Raw genomic sequence first — 17,781 nt, forward strand, 5'->3', positions numbered from 1 at the left:
ACTCTCCCAGATGCTCAGTCACATCTGTTCTGATGATGCTACCTTCTACAGAGAAGTCTCTGACATGACTTCCTTTTCCAAACGAGGCCTCCTGGCCGCTGTGGTTCTTTGGGATTCCATTTTATGTTAGTCATCCATCTCCTTGCTGTTCTAATTTCCTCTTTGAATTGACAACACTGTGTGGTAAGGCAGTTCCTCACACAGCAAGACTGGCAGATCAAAAGAGTTTGCAAAGCTACATTCTTTCATTTTTATTCGAGAAACACTTTCGGACTTGAAGCTCGTATACCTACTTCCTACACTTCCTGGTTATACTGGGAACAAATTGGAATGAAAAGGCATTTCCTTTCCAAATGATCTCTATGAGAGATAAAACCATCCTTGACTGAGGGGTCATTGACAGGAGAGACTGCACCCAGACAGACAGCGTTCGGGGCGGGGCTATGTTCGACGTAGGAGGGGTGGGGCCGTATTGACAGAGCGTGTCTCCAGGGGCGCGGTCACGTCTGACAGGAGGGCGCGGTCACGTCTGTCGGGGCCCGGGGTCAGAGGCAGAATCTGCTGAGACGTCGAGGGCCGGCCAGTCACGGCGAGCCGCTCGACCCATTGGTGGAAGGCAGGGAAGCGTCACGTCACCAGCGAACAACGTCTTGTCGTTGGAATGGGGAGGCGGGATGGGAACGGGCCAATCAGACGGGGCTTGTGGAATTTGAATGCACGAAGGCGGGCTCGCGGATGGAGTACTGGAGTTTTGGGTCGCGAGGAGGTGAGTCTTTGTGAGTGAGGTCGGGTTTACCCCCCTCCCCCCCCCACGCTCGGGAATGTGGGGAGGAGGTAATCTCTTTCTGCCCTCGGGGCTTGAGTGTATCCGGGGATTGGCCTTGGGACACCCTCCAGCCCGTCCATGTCCATGTCCGTGTCCTCCCGGTCCGGAGGCTCTGACTAGCTCCTCCCTCACTTGTGAGCCCATTGCCTTGGTGAACGTTGCTGATGTTTTCCCCTCTAGCCGAGGCTATCGCGTTCTGCTCCGATCTCTGACGATGTCGGCAGGCTGATGTTAGTATGAATTTCAGAGATAGCTGCTCCACTCGGTACGAGCACTTCCTTCCGACTTGCCGGCGTTCCGGGAGTGACATCTGGTCCGGTGTCCTCCTCGCTGGCGCATCTGCCGACCTGACCAAAGCAATGCATCGCCGTCCTCACTGATTGAGATGTTATTTAGATTTACGATGGTTCCTGCCCCCCCCCCCCCCCCGCAAACATCTCCCATAAAATGATGATCCTCAACCTTAAATCACTTTGTGCCCCTTCTTCAGTTTCAATCCGTTCAAGAAGCTGGAGTTGGCGGAATGCAGAGTATTTGGGTTGTAGCACTGGAGGATGTTAGCCATCGAACGATTCAAGGAGAAATATGAGCATTTAACATTTTGAATTTTAAGATATTGTTAGCCAATTTGGATTAATTGGCACAAGGTAATGGATGAACAGAATATGGTATGATTTACGGACAACCACTTAGGTATGCCGAGGCTTGTGAAATGTGAAGGACAGGAGAGCATTGGAAATAGTTGAATTTGAAGTTAGTTGATCTATATTTGATTATTTTGACGATATATGCGCAGAGCTGTATAATGTGGAAGTAACCAGTCTTGTTGATGTTGAAGATATAGGGTCAGAGAGTCAGCTTGGTGTTAAAATCGGATGTTGACTTTGTGGGCAGTCTGGTTCAACCTGAACCAGTTTAGGAGATGTAATCAATGGTAAGGAAGTGCAGGATTTTATTATCCTAGCGTTTAACCAAAAGAAACATACACTTTTTCCATGTTCCGCAAGCAACCCAAAGTTTGATAGAGCTGGGTGTTGTCAATTTATGTGCAGATTCTGCTTATGTATTTGCTTGAAGCATCAAGGAAATGGGATAGACATTTTTAAGCAATCAGTTCAGAGATGTTATGACACTGTTGAACATGGATCTTCTAGACCTGCAGTAGGAGCACCACCACTGTGGTACAACCGCCAAATGGAAATGGAATAGTGTAAGAATCATCCTTGAGATCAGAAATGATTATAATTTGTTGTTTGAGATGTTATGGCTATATCTGAATAATTAAGTAAAATCAATTAAGTAACTTTCAAAAGGGCAGATGTTCGCAGGTAAACGGATGGCTGGAAAATGGGAATCGTTCAGAAATCTTACCATATTCTGTTCACCCATTACCTTGTGCCAACTAACCCAAATTGGCTAACAATATCTTAAAGTTCAAGAGAGTCCAGATTCAGTATATTCCTCCAAGGCTGATAGGTATAGGGAATGCTGGATGATGATAGAAATTGAGGGTTTGGTTAAGAAAAAGAAGGAAGCATATGTCAGGATAGAGCGAGTGAATCCTTAGAAGAGTATAAAGGCAGTCGAAGTATACTTAAGAGGGAAATCAGGAGGGCAAAAGGGGGACATGAGATAGCTTTGGCAAATAGAGTTAAGCAGAATCCAAATGGTTTTTACAAATACATTAAGGATAAATCTTCTCAAAACTTGCTAACAAAAGGGTAACTAGGGAGAGAATAAGACCCCTCAAAGATCAGCATGGTGGCCTTTGTGTGGAGCTGCAGGAGATGGGGGAGATACTAAACGAGTATTTTGCATCAGTATTTACTATGGAAAAGGACATGGAAGATATAGAATATTGGGGAATAGATGGTGACATCTTGAAAAATGGCCATATTACAGAGGAGGAAGTAGTGCATAAAGGTGGATAAATCCCCAGGACCTGATCAGGGGTACCCTAGAACTTTGTGGGAAGCGAGGGAAGTGATTGCTGGGTCTCTTGCTGAGATATTTATATCATTGATAGTCACAGATGAGGTGCTGGAAGACTTGAGGTTGGCAAACGTGGTGCCACTGTTTAAGAAGGACGGTAAGGACAAGCCAGGGAACCATAGACCAGTGAGCTTGATGTCGGTGGTGGGCAAACTGTTGGAGGGAATCCTGGGGGACATGATGTACATGTACTTGGAAAGGCAAGGACTGATTAGGGATGGTTGACATGGCTTTTTGATTGGGAAATCATGTCTCACAAACATAATTGAGTTTTTTTGAAGAAGTAACAAAGAAGATTGATGAGGGCTGAGCGGTAGATGTGATCTATATGGACTTCATTCAGGCATTCGACAAGATTCCCCATGGGCGACTGGTTAGCAAGGTTAGATCTCACTGAATACAGGGAGAACTAGCCATTTGGTTACAGGACTAGCTTGATGGTAGAGGACAGAGGGTGGTGGTGGAGTGTGTATTCAGACTAGAGGCCTGTGACCAGTGGATTGCTGCAAGGATTGGTGCTGGGTCCACTACTTTTCATCATTTATATGAATGATTTGGATGTGAGCATAAGAGGTATAGTTAATAAGTTTGCAGGTGACACCAAAATTGGAGGTGTAGTGGACAGCGAAGAAGGTTACCTCCGATTACAACAGGATTTTGATCAGATGGGCCAATGGGCTGAGAAGTGGCAGATGGAGTTTAATTTAGATAAATGCGAGGTGCTGCGTTTTGGGAAAGCAAATCTTAGCAGGACTTATACACTTAATGGTAAGGTCCTAGGGAGTGTTGCTGAACAAAGAGACCTTGTAGTGCAGGTTCATAGCTTCTTGACAGTGGAGTCACAGGTAGATAGGATAGTGAATAAGGCGTTTGGTATACTTTCCTTTATTGGTCAGAGTATTAAGTACAGGAGATGGGAGGTCATGTGGCTGTACAGGACATTGGTTAGGCCACTGTTGGAATATTGTGTGCAATTCTGGTCTCCTTCCTATTGGAAAGATGTTGTGATACTTGAAAGGGTTCAGAAAAGATTTACAAGGATGTTGCCAGGGATTTGAGCTATAGGAAGAGGTTGAATAGTCTAAGGCTGTTTTCCCTGGAGCGTCGGAGACTGAAGGATGACCTTTATAGAGGTTTATAAATTCATGAGGGACATGGATAGGACAAATAGACAAAGTCTTTTCCCTGTGGTGGGCGTCCAGAACAAGAGGGCCTAGGTTTAAGATGAGAGGGGAAAGATATAAAAGAGACCTAAGAAGCAACTTTTTAATGCAGTGGTTAGCACGTGTATGGAATGAGCTGCCAGAGGAAGTGGTGGAGGCCAGTGCAATTACAACATTTAAAAGACATCTGGATGGGTGTATGAATAGGAAGGGTTTGGAAGGATATGTGCTGGCAGGTGGGGTTAGATTGGGTTGGGATATCTGGTCGGCATGGACAAGTTGGACTGAAGGGTCTGTTTCCGTGCTGTACATCTGTGATTCTAGACCCCAAAATCCTACACAGCCATTAATGGAGGAGAAACATATAATTGACCTTATCAAAGGCTGTGAAGAATGAAGAAAGATAAGTGTAATATGGTCACAGGATAGTGGCTAGGATTGGGACCATTTGTGTTGTGGTGGTGGAGTACAAATCCTGACACATTTCAATGTGCATTGGGTACCCATGCTTTTTGAATACACTGTAAGGGTTGGACAAAGTTTAAAAATCACACAACACCAGGTTATAGTCCAACAGGTTTATTTGGAAGCACTAGCTTTCAAGGCGCTACCTCTTCATCAGGCAGTTATGACAACCACCTGATGAAGAGGCAGTGCCTCGAAAGCTAGTGCTTCCAAATAAACCTGTTGGATGATAACCTGGTATTGTGTGATTTGTTTTTTTAAAACAATATCTAGCATAAAATGTACAAGTATCATTTGTTTATTTTCTCATAGTTTAAACACTGTAAAACGTAAACCTATATATTTACATTGCATAAAGCTGGTAATGTAATACTCATCTCTCTCTTTTCTAGAAATGGTGAAAATATTAATTTAACTCTGTTGCGGAGCTATTTTTTAAAAAACAAAGCTGAGTTTGTAAGCATGTCTGACATCATTGGGTTTTGAGATTATTTCTGTTCTTTTTTTCTTTTATCCAGAAGTATCCTTAGACACATCTGAATTTTTTTTTCTGATCACCAAAATACCGTGTTTTTGTTTTAATCAATTAACCATCACCAGTAAATCATCCCCTTTTCTAGTTGAATACTTTATGTGCAAAGCCTTTAAGGGAAATGCAGACGATCAAAGGTGAGTGGGAGAGGGCTAAATGAAAATGTATTTGGAATTATTTCTGCTATCTTTTATGTACAGAAGTGCCTTTACTACTGTAGTTCTCTTAATTGAAAACAAATGTTACTTTTTGGTGACTTTTAATAAAATAATTCTAAATGAAGTGTCTGTTTATACCACAGCTTCAAAGATCAAACTATGGTCATTGGTGCTCTTCGTTCAGTGCAGAACAATCCAGCCAACATCCTGGAGAAAGGAAGCAAACGGATCGACCAAGAACCTACATCCCAAGTGCAATACCATGGTTCACAAGGACAGTCAATATTGCCCTTGGATAAGAGCAATGAGGTTAATAAGACTTACATTGTGTCAGCTAGTAAAAGAACTCTAGGACCTTCTATACCATCCAAGCCTGAAGGTAGGCTAACCCTTCAGAGAAGAAAAACTGTTGATAGAGGAAATCCTAGTATTCATGATGATATTAGAAATGTTGATTCAAGTGAAGGAGAAAGAAGACTTACATTGCAACGTCGTACTAAGGGGGGTAACTTGGAAAGAGGAATTGGTATTTTCAAGGAAAATGCAGAAAGCCTGACACAAAATATCACAATCCAGGCATCAAATAACCTTTTGCAAACCAAAGGGACCAATTCCACTGGTTTTGTATCTTCCAGTCTCTCATTAATGCAAAATGTTGGAATTGCCAGAATCAATCTTTCTGCAGCTGCAAAGCCAACTTCAATTGGCAGGAAACAGGAAAATTCAACAACTTCTTCCTATCGGTCAACTTCAGTCACGACTATTAACAAAGTGCATACCCCCACCAATCCATCAATAACACCTGTCAAAAGGATGGTATCTGGCAAATCTGATGACAGCCAACGAAAGACAGAGGCAAAGCCTTTTAAAATGTCCTCCAAGCAGAATGTAGATAGAAATGAAACGTTAAAAACAGATGTAACTAAAATAATGAAGCTTTTTAATCAGCAAGAAACTAAAAATCAAAGTAATTTTGTTAAATCAATGACCAGAGACTTCCAAAAAAAACAACAGACAATGGAATCTGGGATCAATAACTTAAAATATTCCATAAATACAGTCGCAGATAATGGAGATCAAAAACCACTAAGAAGTGGAGTGGTTACAAGAGGAACTCTTAGGCAAGTGGAGATATCATCAACAAGCCTATGTGCAGGGAATGAATGTTTAAATGGAGTAGACAGTGCTGTGACTGTGGCTGTTCGAGTGAGACCTTTCAGTGAGAGGTAAGTGCTTGAAACAAATTAATTAGAAAATTGTATTGGTTGACTCAGATTCTCAGGACTTCGTACAGTTTGGAAATTTATTATTAAATATCTTAATTTTTAGATCTTTGAGGAAATGTTCTTATTTTCCCCCATATTGGTTAACAAAAAATTGAGATTTGCATTTGTATTGTGGTTTCATGACCATGAAAGGCAATGTGCTTTAGACCCAACAAAACACTTTTGAAGTATGTTCGCGTTCTGCAGGCAGCACAGCAGTTAATTTCTGCACAGCAACTCTTACAAATGGCATTGTAACCAAGTAATTTATTTATATCATGTTGATAGAGTAATAAATATTGGTCAGGATACTAAGGATATCTCATAATATTACATAAATACACCCTTGGCAAAGACAAATTCAGTAAAATAGGTTGTCTCATATGTGGTATTTCTTCAGTACAGGAGGAAAAAACATCAGAAGAAAATTCTGGTAGCGAGACGGATGTATGTTAGCTTCCACAACAAACTTCAAAACACCAACAACTAAAAACTAAGCTAAAACCCTGGTTATGTGGGACCCTGACTCCACCCCTTCATAGTGAATTTTGAGAGGATTTCAAAAGTATTCAAAAAGAATCAATCTTTCTGCAGCCAATGAACACAGTCTGCTGATTTCTGAGTAACATGCCCAAACAAGCAGACAAAACATGTCCAGAAATCCGAGCCACTCTCCCCAACATTAAAGACACCTCTTAAATGACTGCCAGACTACTTAGACCCCTTGGCATCATGGTAGCCCACAAACCCACCAACACACTAAAACAGAAGCTAATGAACTTGAAAGACCCTATACACTCAATGAGCAAAACTAATGTAATTTACAAAATACTGTGCAAGGACTGTAACACACTAGATTGGACAAACAGGCAGAAAACTAGCAACCAGGATACATGAACACCAACTAGCCACAAAAAGACATGACGCCCTCTCACTAGTATCCTCACATGCGGATGAGGAAGGACACCACTTCAACTGGGACAACACATCCATCCTAAGCACACATATACAAGAATTCCTAGAAGAAAGTGAGGACTGCAGATGTTGGAGATCAGAGCTGAAAAATGTGTTGGTGGAAAAGCGCAGCAGGTCAGGCAGCATCCAAAGAACAGGAGAATCAACGTTTCGGACATAAGCTTTTCTTCAGGAAGAAGGGCTTATGCCCGAAACGTCGATTCTCCTGCTCCTTGGATGCTGCCTGACCTGCTGCACTTTTCCAGCAACACATTTTTCAAGAATTCCTAGAAGCATGGCATTCCAACCAGAACTCTATCAACAGGCGACTGACTGTGTGGAGTTTGCACATTCTCCCTGTGTCTGCGTGGGTTTCCTCCGGGTGCTCCGGTTTCCTCCCACAGTCCAAAGATGTGCAGGTTAGGTGAATTGGCCATGCTAAATTGCCCGTAGTGTTGGGTAAGGGGTAAATGTAGGGGTGGGTTGCGCTTCGGCGGGTTGGTGTGGACTTGTTGGGACGAAGGGCCTGTTTCCACACTGTAATGTAATGTAATCTAATCTAATCTAACAAACACATCGAGTTAGACCCCATCTACCACCCTCTGAGTAAAGTAACAGGAAGTGACTTCACAGGAAATGACATCACCAACCCAAAGAAACCCAAACATATAAATAGAAAGCAGGAATTTTCAGCATTGCTTTGCCTGACGCTCACTGAAGACGTTACCTAGTAGGGTAAGGAAACACCTGGAAATGAACTATTCTATATACTATTGAGCTCAGCGAACAACCGTACATCCACCTCTTCATGCTGTTTCTCTTGTTCAGTCAATTTCTGGAAAATGGTAACTCCAAAAATGTGGAATGTGGAGGGATTTGGTGATGGTCATGCCACTGAACATTAGGGGGAAATGTTTAGATTCTTTCTTGGAGGCCTGGTGTGAATTGGCAAATAACATTCATACCACGCATCAGCCTTAGACTGAATCTTATCTTGGTCTTATTGCATATTGACGTAGACTGCTTCAGTATCTGAGTCATATGCGATCATCAGCTGACATCCACACATTGATTGTCAGAGGATCATTGAAGCATCCGAAAATGGTTTGGCCTGAGGAATTCCTGAATTGATGTTTTGGAACTACTGAAATGGATGATTTCTGACAACCAGAATCATTGGTAATTTATGCTAGGTATTACTCCAGCCATTTGAGAGATTTCCTCCCAATTCCCATTGATTCCAGTTTTGTTCAGGCTCCTTGATCAAATGCTGCTTTGATGTTGAGTAAATTTATGTTGTCATTATCCTTGTTTGGATAAGGCTGTAAGGAGGTCAGAAACTGGCTCTGGTGAGACATTAACTAAATATCCATGATCATGTTACTGCTGAGTAGGTGTTGCTTGATTGCACTGTCCCACTAATTTGATTACTTCACTGATGATCAAGAGTAGACTGATTGGATAGTAGTTGGTTAAGTCAGATTTGTCCTGTCTTTTGTTGTCTGCATGGACTTGGGCAGTTTTCCACATTACAGGGCAGATGCCTGCTTTTTAGATTTAATGGAACAGTGGAGCTATAGGTGCACCTATTTCTGGATCACATGAGGTGAATTGAATTGGAGCGTAGGCGATTGGGAGGTGACCTTAGAAGTTTATAAAATGATGAAGGGTATTGATAGAGTTAATGATAGTTGTCTTTTCCATAGGATGGGAGGATTACACGACAAGGGGACATATCTCTAAGATGAGAGAAGAGAGATTTAAAAAAGACGTGGGGGCAATTTTTTAGACAGGGTGGTTTACATCTAGAATAAACTTTGAGGAAATGGTGGCTGTGGGTACAATTACAGGTTATTCTGCTATGACATGTGTTTATGCGAATTTGCTGTAATGCGATTGACGAATTGGAGATACTATTTCTAAAGTGCGAACACTTAAAATGTGTGTTGGCTGTAACACAATTACGTCGCCAACACCTCAAGTGCTGTTTCTCGAGCATGATTTTTCTATAATGCAGGGTTGCACAAGAGCGCAACCATCGTGTTATAGAACTACCTGTACGACGTTTAAAAGACATTTGGATAAATACATGAACAGGAAAGATGTGGAAGGATATGAGCCAGCAGCAGGCATGTGAGACTAGTTTAGTTTGGGATTATGTTCGGCATGGACTGCTTGGACCAAAGGTAAGTTTCCAGGCTGTACGACCCTATGACTAAGCAATAAAATTAGAGTTAAGTGCTTGAGATATTTGAGTGGAGTTTGTTTCGGTTCAGAAATGAAAAGTGTGTTATGCTACTTTTTGCCTTGAATTGAATCAAATATGAAAAACTGTAGTTGGATGTAGTCCATTTAACCCTTTTGATCTGTTATACCATTCAGTTGAATCATGGTTGATCTGATCGTGGCCTTTTTAACTTTGGAATCCTTTTGTCAATCAAAAATCTGACTAACTCTGTCTTGAATATATTCAATTACCAAGTCTCCATTGCTTTCTGTGGGAAAAAGAATTCTAAAGACCAAAGATGAGAAACTGTAACTTGGTTATTTGTAGGATCTTGTCACATTTGTTTGCATTATATTGAAAAGTGACCACTATTTGTAAAGTACTTTTCAAAGTTCTGAGGTGCTATTTAAATATGAATTTGTTCTTTCTCAAACAGATTCTGTCAATTATAGCTCTGCCATGTGTGAATGAATTGTACCTTGCTGATTGAATTGATTTTATATACACTTCTACTTTAGTACTAAAATTGCCAGTCGTTTAAGAGAACTCACATCTTCAAGAATGAGTAGGCCTATAGTTTGGTCCTCCTAACCTGCTCATGCATTCAATTTGATTATGGCTGCATTTCTGCACCAACAGCAGTTCTTCATCTGATTCCTTGATTGAAAACAGATCAATGAAGTTCTTGGGCGATGCGCTCAATATACTATTGAGTTCCAGAAACCTTGAAGACTGAGAATTCCAAAGATTTAGGATATCATTGAGCAAAAATTTCTCCTCACCACAGTCTGAAATGACTGGCACATTGAGAAATTGACCTCCCAATTCTAGACTCTGCAACTAAAGAAAACAGCTTTTCTGTATCTCTCTGCTGGCAAGCTATCTCAGAATCTTTTTTTATTTCAGCTGTATTTTTCTATCGTGTAGGACAATGGCAACTTGATATCAAGTCCCAATCGTGTTACTCGAGGAATTTACTGAAATGAGCTAGCAAAGGCATTCATTTTCATTTTTGCTTTCACTGTTTTTATTTTGCCTTCCAATAAATAATTTGGCATAGAATCATAAATTCTCTCCACTGTGGAAGGAGGCCATATGGCCCATTTGAGTCTACACCAAACCTCCAAAGAGCATCCTACCCAGCCCCACCCTATCCCTCTCGCTCTGAATTTCCCATTGGTAAATTCACCTAGCCTGCATATCCTTGGACACCTATGGGCAATTTAGCATGGCCAATCCACCTAACTGCACACTTTGGTCTGAGAGAGAAAACTGGAGCACCCAGAGGAAACCCACAGGGAGAATGTGCTTAATTCCACACAGACAGTTGCCCAAGGGTGGAATCAAATCCAGGTCCCTGCGCTATGAGGCTGCAGTGCTCACTACTGAGCCACTGTGCCAACCTTTCTTGCAACAGCAACTACATCGAAATTCTTCTTTGTCAAGAGGTCATAGAATCATGGAGCAGGTTACAGTGGAACCAGTTTGAGTAAATGTATAAAATAAAATAAATGCATGTACACGTGTAAAGATGGATACCTATTATTTCTGGTATATCATTGTCTGTATTGAGGATGGGAAATCTGGATTTCAACCAGCCATTTTTATGTTGCTTCATTTTATCTAATGCTCTCATTTATCTATAATGGGAATTGTTTAAAAATGTACTTCTGGCAAGGAATCAATTTTAGATTAGATTACTTAGTGTGGAAACAGGCCCTTCAGCCCAACAAGTCCACACCGACCCACCGAAGCGCAACCCACCCAGACCCATTCCCCTACATTTACCCCTTCACCCCCATACTATAGGCAATTTAGCATGGCCAATTCACCTAACCTGTATATTTTTGGACTGTGGGAGGAAACCGGAGCACCCGGAGGAAACCCATGCAGACACAGGGAGAATTTGCAAACTCCACACAGACAGTCGCCTGAGGCAGGAATTGAACCCGGGTCTCTGGCGCTGTGAGGCAGCAGTGCTAACCATTGTGCCACCATGCAGCTCACTTTCTTGTATTCTTGCATATTTTTACAGGCTACCTGCCATTTTTCAAACTAATCTTCCTTTTTTCTCAAACTTGTATGTAAGACTCCCCTCATTTGATTTCTCATTGGTCGCACCATATTCTCTCTCTGCCTGAGAAGATGTAAGACTTCCCATACTTGGATGTATATGAAGGCAATTAATGTAATGTTGCAAAATTGTCCTTCCTTAACATCACAGCAACCTCTTTGTCATAGAGTAATTTTGGATAATCCAAGATGGAGGTTGGGAAAAATTTGTGGCTGTAAGAGCTGCTTTTTTTTTATTGGAGGTATTTTCAGTGTTGGAGTTGATTTTGTCAAATTCTTGGAGCAGTAATTATGGCTTTATACATTATTTTGGAACTTTGGGGGGAAAGAAAGATCAAAATAATGGCACTTTTAAAAAAGGAGGAAGACGGACAAAGGTAGAGATCAAATGGGAAGTGATTCAAATGGATAAAGAAACCTGCACTGCTGTGTGACCCAGCAGAGAATCAGCGCAGCTGCTGCTTTGCTGTCAAGTATCTCTGCACATTCAGAGTTCATTCCAAGAAAAATAAACAGCAAAATTTACAGCTGACCTTGGAGAAACCTGTGTGGGGGATCTCACAGCAGGGAAGCAGTTAAGTGGCTAGTTTTAATGTGTAATCTTACTTACTTTTGGTAAATCTACAATAATGAGTCAAGTGGGTTCTTTTTTGATTGTTTCTATTGAGATCTGTCTCTTGATTAAATTTAAAAATATAAAACCATAGGTACTAAGCAAGCAGTGTTTTCAGAGCAGTTAGATTGTGCTATTTTCTGGTCTGTAGCTTGCTACGGTGCAAAGATAACCTTCAGTAGAGTGATGTGTTGTTCCTGTTGGATGTGGGAGATGGGGAGAGTTTCCATGTTACTAATAATTATGTCTGCAGGAAGTGTGTTTGATTGTGAATCCTGTCAGGTCACGTGGATCTGTTGGAGTGGCAGTTGGAGACAGAGGACTTGACAGAAGCTAGGGGATATGATGGATGGCAGTTGCAAGGAGGGAGATAAATTGAAGATACAGTCAGGTAGATGGGTGACCTCCAGGAAAGGTAGGTGAGGGAGGCAGGTAGTGCAGGAGTCTCCTGTGGCTATCTCCATCTCAAACAAGTATGCCGTTTTGGAAGATATAGGGGGTGAGGGACTCTCAGGAAAATGCAGCACTTACAGCCAGGTTTCTGATACAGAGATCAGCTCTAATGTAAGGAGGGATGCACCAGATTCCAAGTGATTGATAGTGGACAGTCTAGTCAGAGGCACAGTCATTTCTGTGGCTGACAGAGAGACATCCGGATGGTGTGTTGCCTTTCTGGAGCCAGGACCAAGGATATCTCTGACAGGGTGCAGAATATTTTCAAAGGGAAAGGGACCAGGAGGAGGACATTGTATACATTAGAACTAATGACCTAGGAAGAGAAAAGGATAAGATTCTGAGGAGAGAATATAGGAAGTTAAAAAGTAGATTCTCGTGGGTAGTAATATCTGGATTACTCCCAGTGCCATGAGTTAGTGAGGGTAGGAATAGGAGGATAGGGCAGATGAATATGTAGCTGAGGAGCTGGTACATGGAGCAGGATTCTTTTTTTTGGATCATTGGAATCTCTTCTGGGGTGGAAGTGACCTGTATAAGAAGGACTGAATGCACCTGAATTGGAAAGGAACTAGTATACTGGCAGGGGGATTTGCTAGAGTGGCTCTGGAGGATTAAACTAGTAAAGGAGTGTGGGACCCAGGAAGACTGGTACAGTTGGAAAAAGAAGTAAGTCAAACAGTCAGGAACAAAGCAGAGAAAGAGAGAGGCCTGATGAATTAAACTGTATTTAATTCCATGCAAGAGGCCGAACAGGTAAAGCAAATGAACTCAGGACATGGTTGGGGGCATGGGACTGGGATATCATAGCAATTAGCAAGGCATAGCTCAGGGATGGACAGGACTGGCAACTTAATGTTCCAGGTTAGATACAATAGGAAGGATAGATGTGGCAAGAGAGGAGGGGGAATGGCATTTTTGATTAGGGATAACATTACGACTGTACTTGGGGGATATTCCTGGGAATATGTCCAGGGATGTTATTTGGGTGGAATTGAGAAATACGAAAGGGATGACTATCTTTTTGGGATTGTACTATGGACTCCCCAATAGTCAGTGGGAAATTGAGAATCAAATTTGTAAGGAGATCTCAGTTATCTATGAGAAATTTGGGGGTGCCGTGGTGGCTCAGTGGTTGGCACTACTGCCCCACAGCACCAAGGACCTTGGTTCAATTCCCATGTTGGGTGACTGTGTGGAGTTTGCACATTCTCCCCGTGTCTGCGTGGGTTTCCTCCGGGTGCTCTGGTTTTCTCCTGCAATCCAAAGATGTGCTGGTCAGGTGAAGTGGCCATGCTAAATTGCCCAAAGTATTAGATGCATTAGTCAAGAGTAAATATAGGGTAGGGGAGTAGGTCTGGGTTGGTTACTTTTCGGAGGGTTGGTGTGCACTTTTTGGACCAAAGGGCGTGTTTCCATACTGTAGAGTATAATCTAATAATAGGGGATTTTAACTTTCTGAACACAGACTGGGGTTGCCATAGTTTTGAGGGCTTGAATGGAGAGGAATTTAAGTATGTACAAGAAAATTTTCTGATTCACTTTGTGGATGTATCTACAAGAGAAGGTGCAAAAGTCTCTTGGCTGAGCAGATGACTGAGGTGACAGCGGGGATAATTCTATTAGTTTTAAAATAGTGGTGGAAAAGGATAGACCAGATCTAAAAGTTGAAGTTCTAAATTGGAGGAAGGCCAACTTTGACAGTATTAGGTAAGAACTTGCAAAAGTAGATGAGGGGTAGATGCTTGGAGGTAAAGGGATGCCTTCAAAAATGAGATAAAAAGAATCCAGAAATAGTAAGCTTCCTGTTAGAGTGAAGAACAAGGCTGGTAGGTGTAGGGAATGCTGAATGACTGGGGAAATTGAGATTTTGGTCAAGAAAAGGAAGGAAGCATATGTAAGGTACAGACAGCAGAGATTGAGCGAATCCCAAGAAGAACAGAAAGGTGGTAGAAATATACTTAAGAGGGAAATCAGGAGGGCAAAATGGGGACCTGAGATAGTTTTGGCAAATAGTGTTCAGGAGAATCCAAAGGGATTCCACAAATACATTAAGGGCAAAAGGGTAACTATGGAGAGAATAGGCCCCCTCAAAGATCAGCAAGGCCGCCTATGTGTGGAACTGCAGAAGATGAGGCAGATATTAAACTCGTATTTTGCATCAGTGTTACTGTGGAGAAGGGTGTGGAAGATAGTGAACATTGGGAAATAAACAGTGACATCTTAAAATGTCCATATTACAGAGGAGGTGGTGCTGGATGTCTTAAAATGTAGAAATGTGGTTCAATCCCTGGGACCTGATCAATTGTACCCTAAACATTTGTGGGAAGCTAGGCAAGTGATTGCTGGATTCCTTGCTGAGATATGTGTATCATTTGAGATGCAGGAAGACTGATGGTTGGCTAATGAGGTGCAACTATTGTAAGAAAGGTGGCAAGGAAAAACCAGGGAACTATAGACTGGTGTGCAAGTTGTTGGAGGGAGTCTTGAGGGACAACGATTTACACATATTTGGAGAAGCAAGGGCTGATTCGGGACAATCAACATGACTTTGTGCATGGGAAATCGTGTCTCACTAACTTGGCTGAGTTTTTTCAAGAAGTAGCAAAGTGGATTGATGAGGGCAGAGCGGTGGACATGGTCTATATGGTGTTTAGTAAGGTGTTCAACAAGTTTCCTCATGGTAGACTGGTTAGCAAGGTTAGATCACTTGGAATACAGGGAGAACTAGCCATTTGGATACAGAACTCGCTCAAAGTTAGAAGCATAGGTGGTGGAGGGTTGCTTTACAGACTGCAGGCCTGTGACCAGTGATGTGCCACAATGATTGGTGCTCTGTACACTGATTCTCATCATTTATATCAATGATTTGGATGTGAACGTAGGAGGTATGGTTAGTAAGTTTGCAGATGACACCAAAATTCATGGCGTAGTGGACAGCAAAGTAGGTTACCTCAAATTACAATGGGATCTTGCTCAGATGTGCCAATGGACCAAGGGGTGGCAGATGGAGTTTAATTTAGATAAATGTGAGTTGCTGCACTTTGGAAAGACAAAATATGATAGGACTTCTTAGAATCCCCACAATGTGGAAACAGGCCATTTGGCCCAACAAGTCCACACTGACACACCAAAGAGTATTCCGCCCAGTCCCATTCCCCTACCCGATTACTCTACATTTCCCTCACTAATGCACCTAATCTACACCCCTGAACGCTATAGACAATTTAGCTTGGCCAATAACTTGCACATCGTTTGACTGGGATGAAACCAGAACACCTGAAGGAAACTGTACGCAGACACGGGCAGAATTAGTTCTAAGGTCGTGGGGAGTGTTGCTGAACAAAGACTTTGGAGTGCAGGTTCATAGTTCCTTGCAGGTGGAATCACAGGTAGATAGGATTATGAAGAAGGTATTTGGTATGCTTGCCTTTATTCGTCAGTGCATTGAGTACAGGAGTTGGGAGGTCATGTTGTGACTATACAGGACATTAGTTAGGCCACGTTTGGAATACTGTGTGTAATTCTGGTCTCCTTGCCATGGAAAGATGTTGTGAAACCTGAAAGGGTTCAGAAATGATTTACAAAGATGTTGCCAAGGTTGGAAGATTTGAGCATTTGGGAGAGGCTGAATAGGCTAGGGCTGTTTTCCCTGGAGTGTCGGAGGCTGAGGGGTCACCTGACAGAGGTTTATAAAATCATGAGGGGCATGGATAAGGTGAACAGTCAAGGTCTTTTCCCCAGGGTTGGGGAGCCCAAAACCAGAGGACATAGGTTTAAGGCAAGGGTGATAGATTTAAAAGGGACGTAAGGGGCAACTTTTTTCACGCAAGGGTGGTACGTGTATGGAATGAGCTGCCAGAGGAAATGGTGGAGGCTTGTACAATAATAATGTTTAAAAGGCATCTGAAAAGTATATGAATAGGAAGGGTTTAGAGGGATATGGGCCAAATGCTGGCAATGGGTTTAGATTTATTTAGGAAGTCTGGTCGGCATGGATGAGCAGAATTGAAGGGTCTGTTTCTGTGTTTTATATCTAATATGAATCTCTAAATGGATCTTTTTAGCATTATGGTGTAGGTATATCAGGGCAGCATAGTGAAATATGGGTGAGAAACCTTTATCATGCAAATAAATTTTAAGTGTGTGCAAAACAGTTTTAGTCACTGATAAAGAAAAATATGACCATAATCAATCCCTTAACAGTGTGACACAGAGATTAAATGACAACATGTATTTTTCTTTTCTCTTCGTATTAGCTATTGTTACCATGATCATTTTCTCTATGTATATTATATGTTGAATATGTTTTTTTTCAATTTTTATTTAGGGAAAAAAATGAAAATTCACAGCAAGTAATATTCATGCAAGGACAGGACACAATTGTGCAACACCCAGAAACAAATCGCACTTACTCTTTTACTTATGACTTTTCCTTTTGGTCATTTGATGGGTTACATCCTGAATTTTCAAGCCAGGAAGCTGTATATATGAACATAGGATTGCCGTTGCTAGAAAAAGCCTTTGAGGGGTACAACACATGTCTGTTTGCATATGGCCAGACTGGTTCTGGAAAATCATACACGTAAGTTTGGATAAAATTTGTTATGATTGGTTTGTTTTAATAATGAAGTAAAGTGAAGCATAAAATGTCCATATTATTACTGATCTGAATATCACTCTATTGTGAAATATCACTAACCTTATTCACCAAAATCCAACACTTGTTTGAGAATAATTTAGCTCAAAATTAATAATTTAGTTGGACCTATCACTAATGATGTTGTATTCCATAGACCAATTCAAGTACTGTATCGAAGTTGTCTTTATGGTGACCATGATACTCTTGTTTTAGAACATCAAATCCATCACTTTCATTTAAAAGCAAAATACTGTGGACGCTAGAGATATGAAATAAAAATCAATAAAAATAGACCACTGTCATCTGTCCTCTCTGTAGCCTATTTGTTTTCAATTGCTTTTGCAAAACTACCTCAAAATAAGGAACTTCAGTGCATCATTTTGATACATTTCTATTATTTATATTGCTTAATGTGAAT

General features: G+C 41.5%; 1 protein-coding gene across 4 annotated transcripts in view; it reads left to right on the forward strand.

Annotated features, from left to right (window-relative positions):
• The first annotated feature begins 669 nt into the window (after positions 1-669).
• The window catches only part of kif14 (kinesin family member 14), a 107,232-nt gene continuing 90,120 nt past the window's right edge, over positions 670-17,781 (forward strand). For 2 of the 4 annotated variants that reach the window (XM_043699739.1, XM_043699740.1), the window contains exons 1-3: positions 671-766; positions 5,280-6,362; positions 17,052-17,306. In XM_043699739.1, the coding sequence (XP_043555674.1) occupies positions 714-766; positions 5,280-6,362; positions 17,052-17,306 (1,391 nt within the window). In that variant the 5' untranslated portion in view covers positions 671-713. Of the gene's footprint in view, positions 767-1,037; positions 1,057-5,279; positions 6,363-17,051; positions 17,307-17,781 lie in introns of those variants that run through there. The other 2 variants (XM_043699742.1, XM_043699741.1) reach the window with 2 other exon arrangements.

This window comes from Chiloscyllium plagiosum, chromosome 11 (genome assembly GCF_004010195.1).
Source record: "Chiloscyllium plagiosum isolate BGI_BamShark_2017 chromosome 11, ASM401019v2, whole genome shotgun sequence".
In the NCBI taxonomy this organism is placed as follows: Eukaryota; Metazoa; Chordata; class Chondrichthyes; order Orectolobiformes; family Hemiscylliidae; genus Chiloscyllium; species Chiloscyllium plagiosum.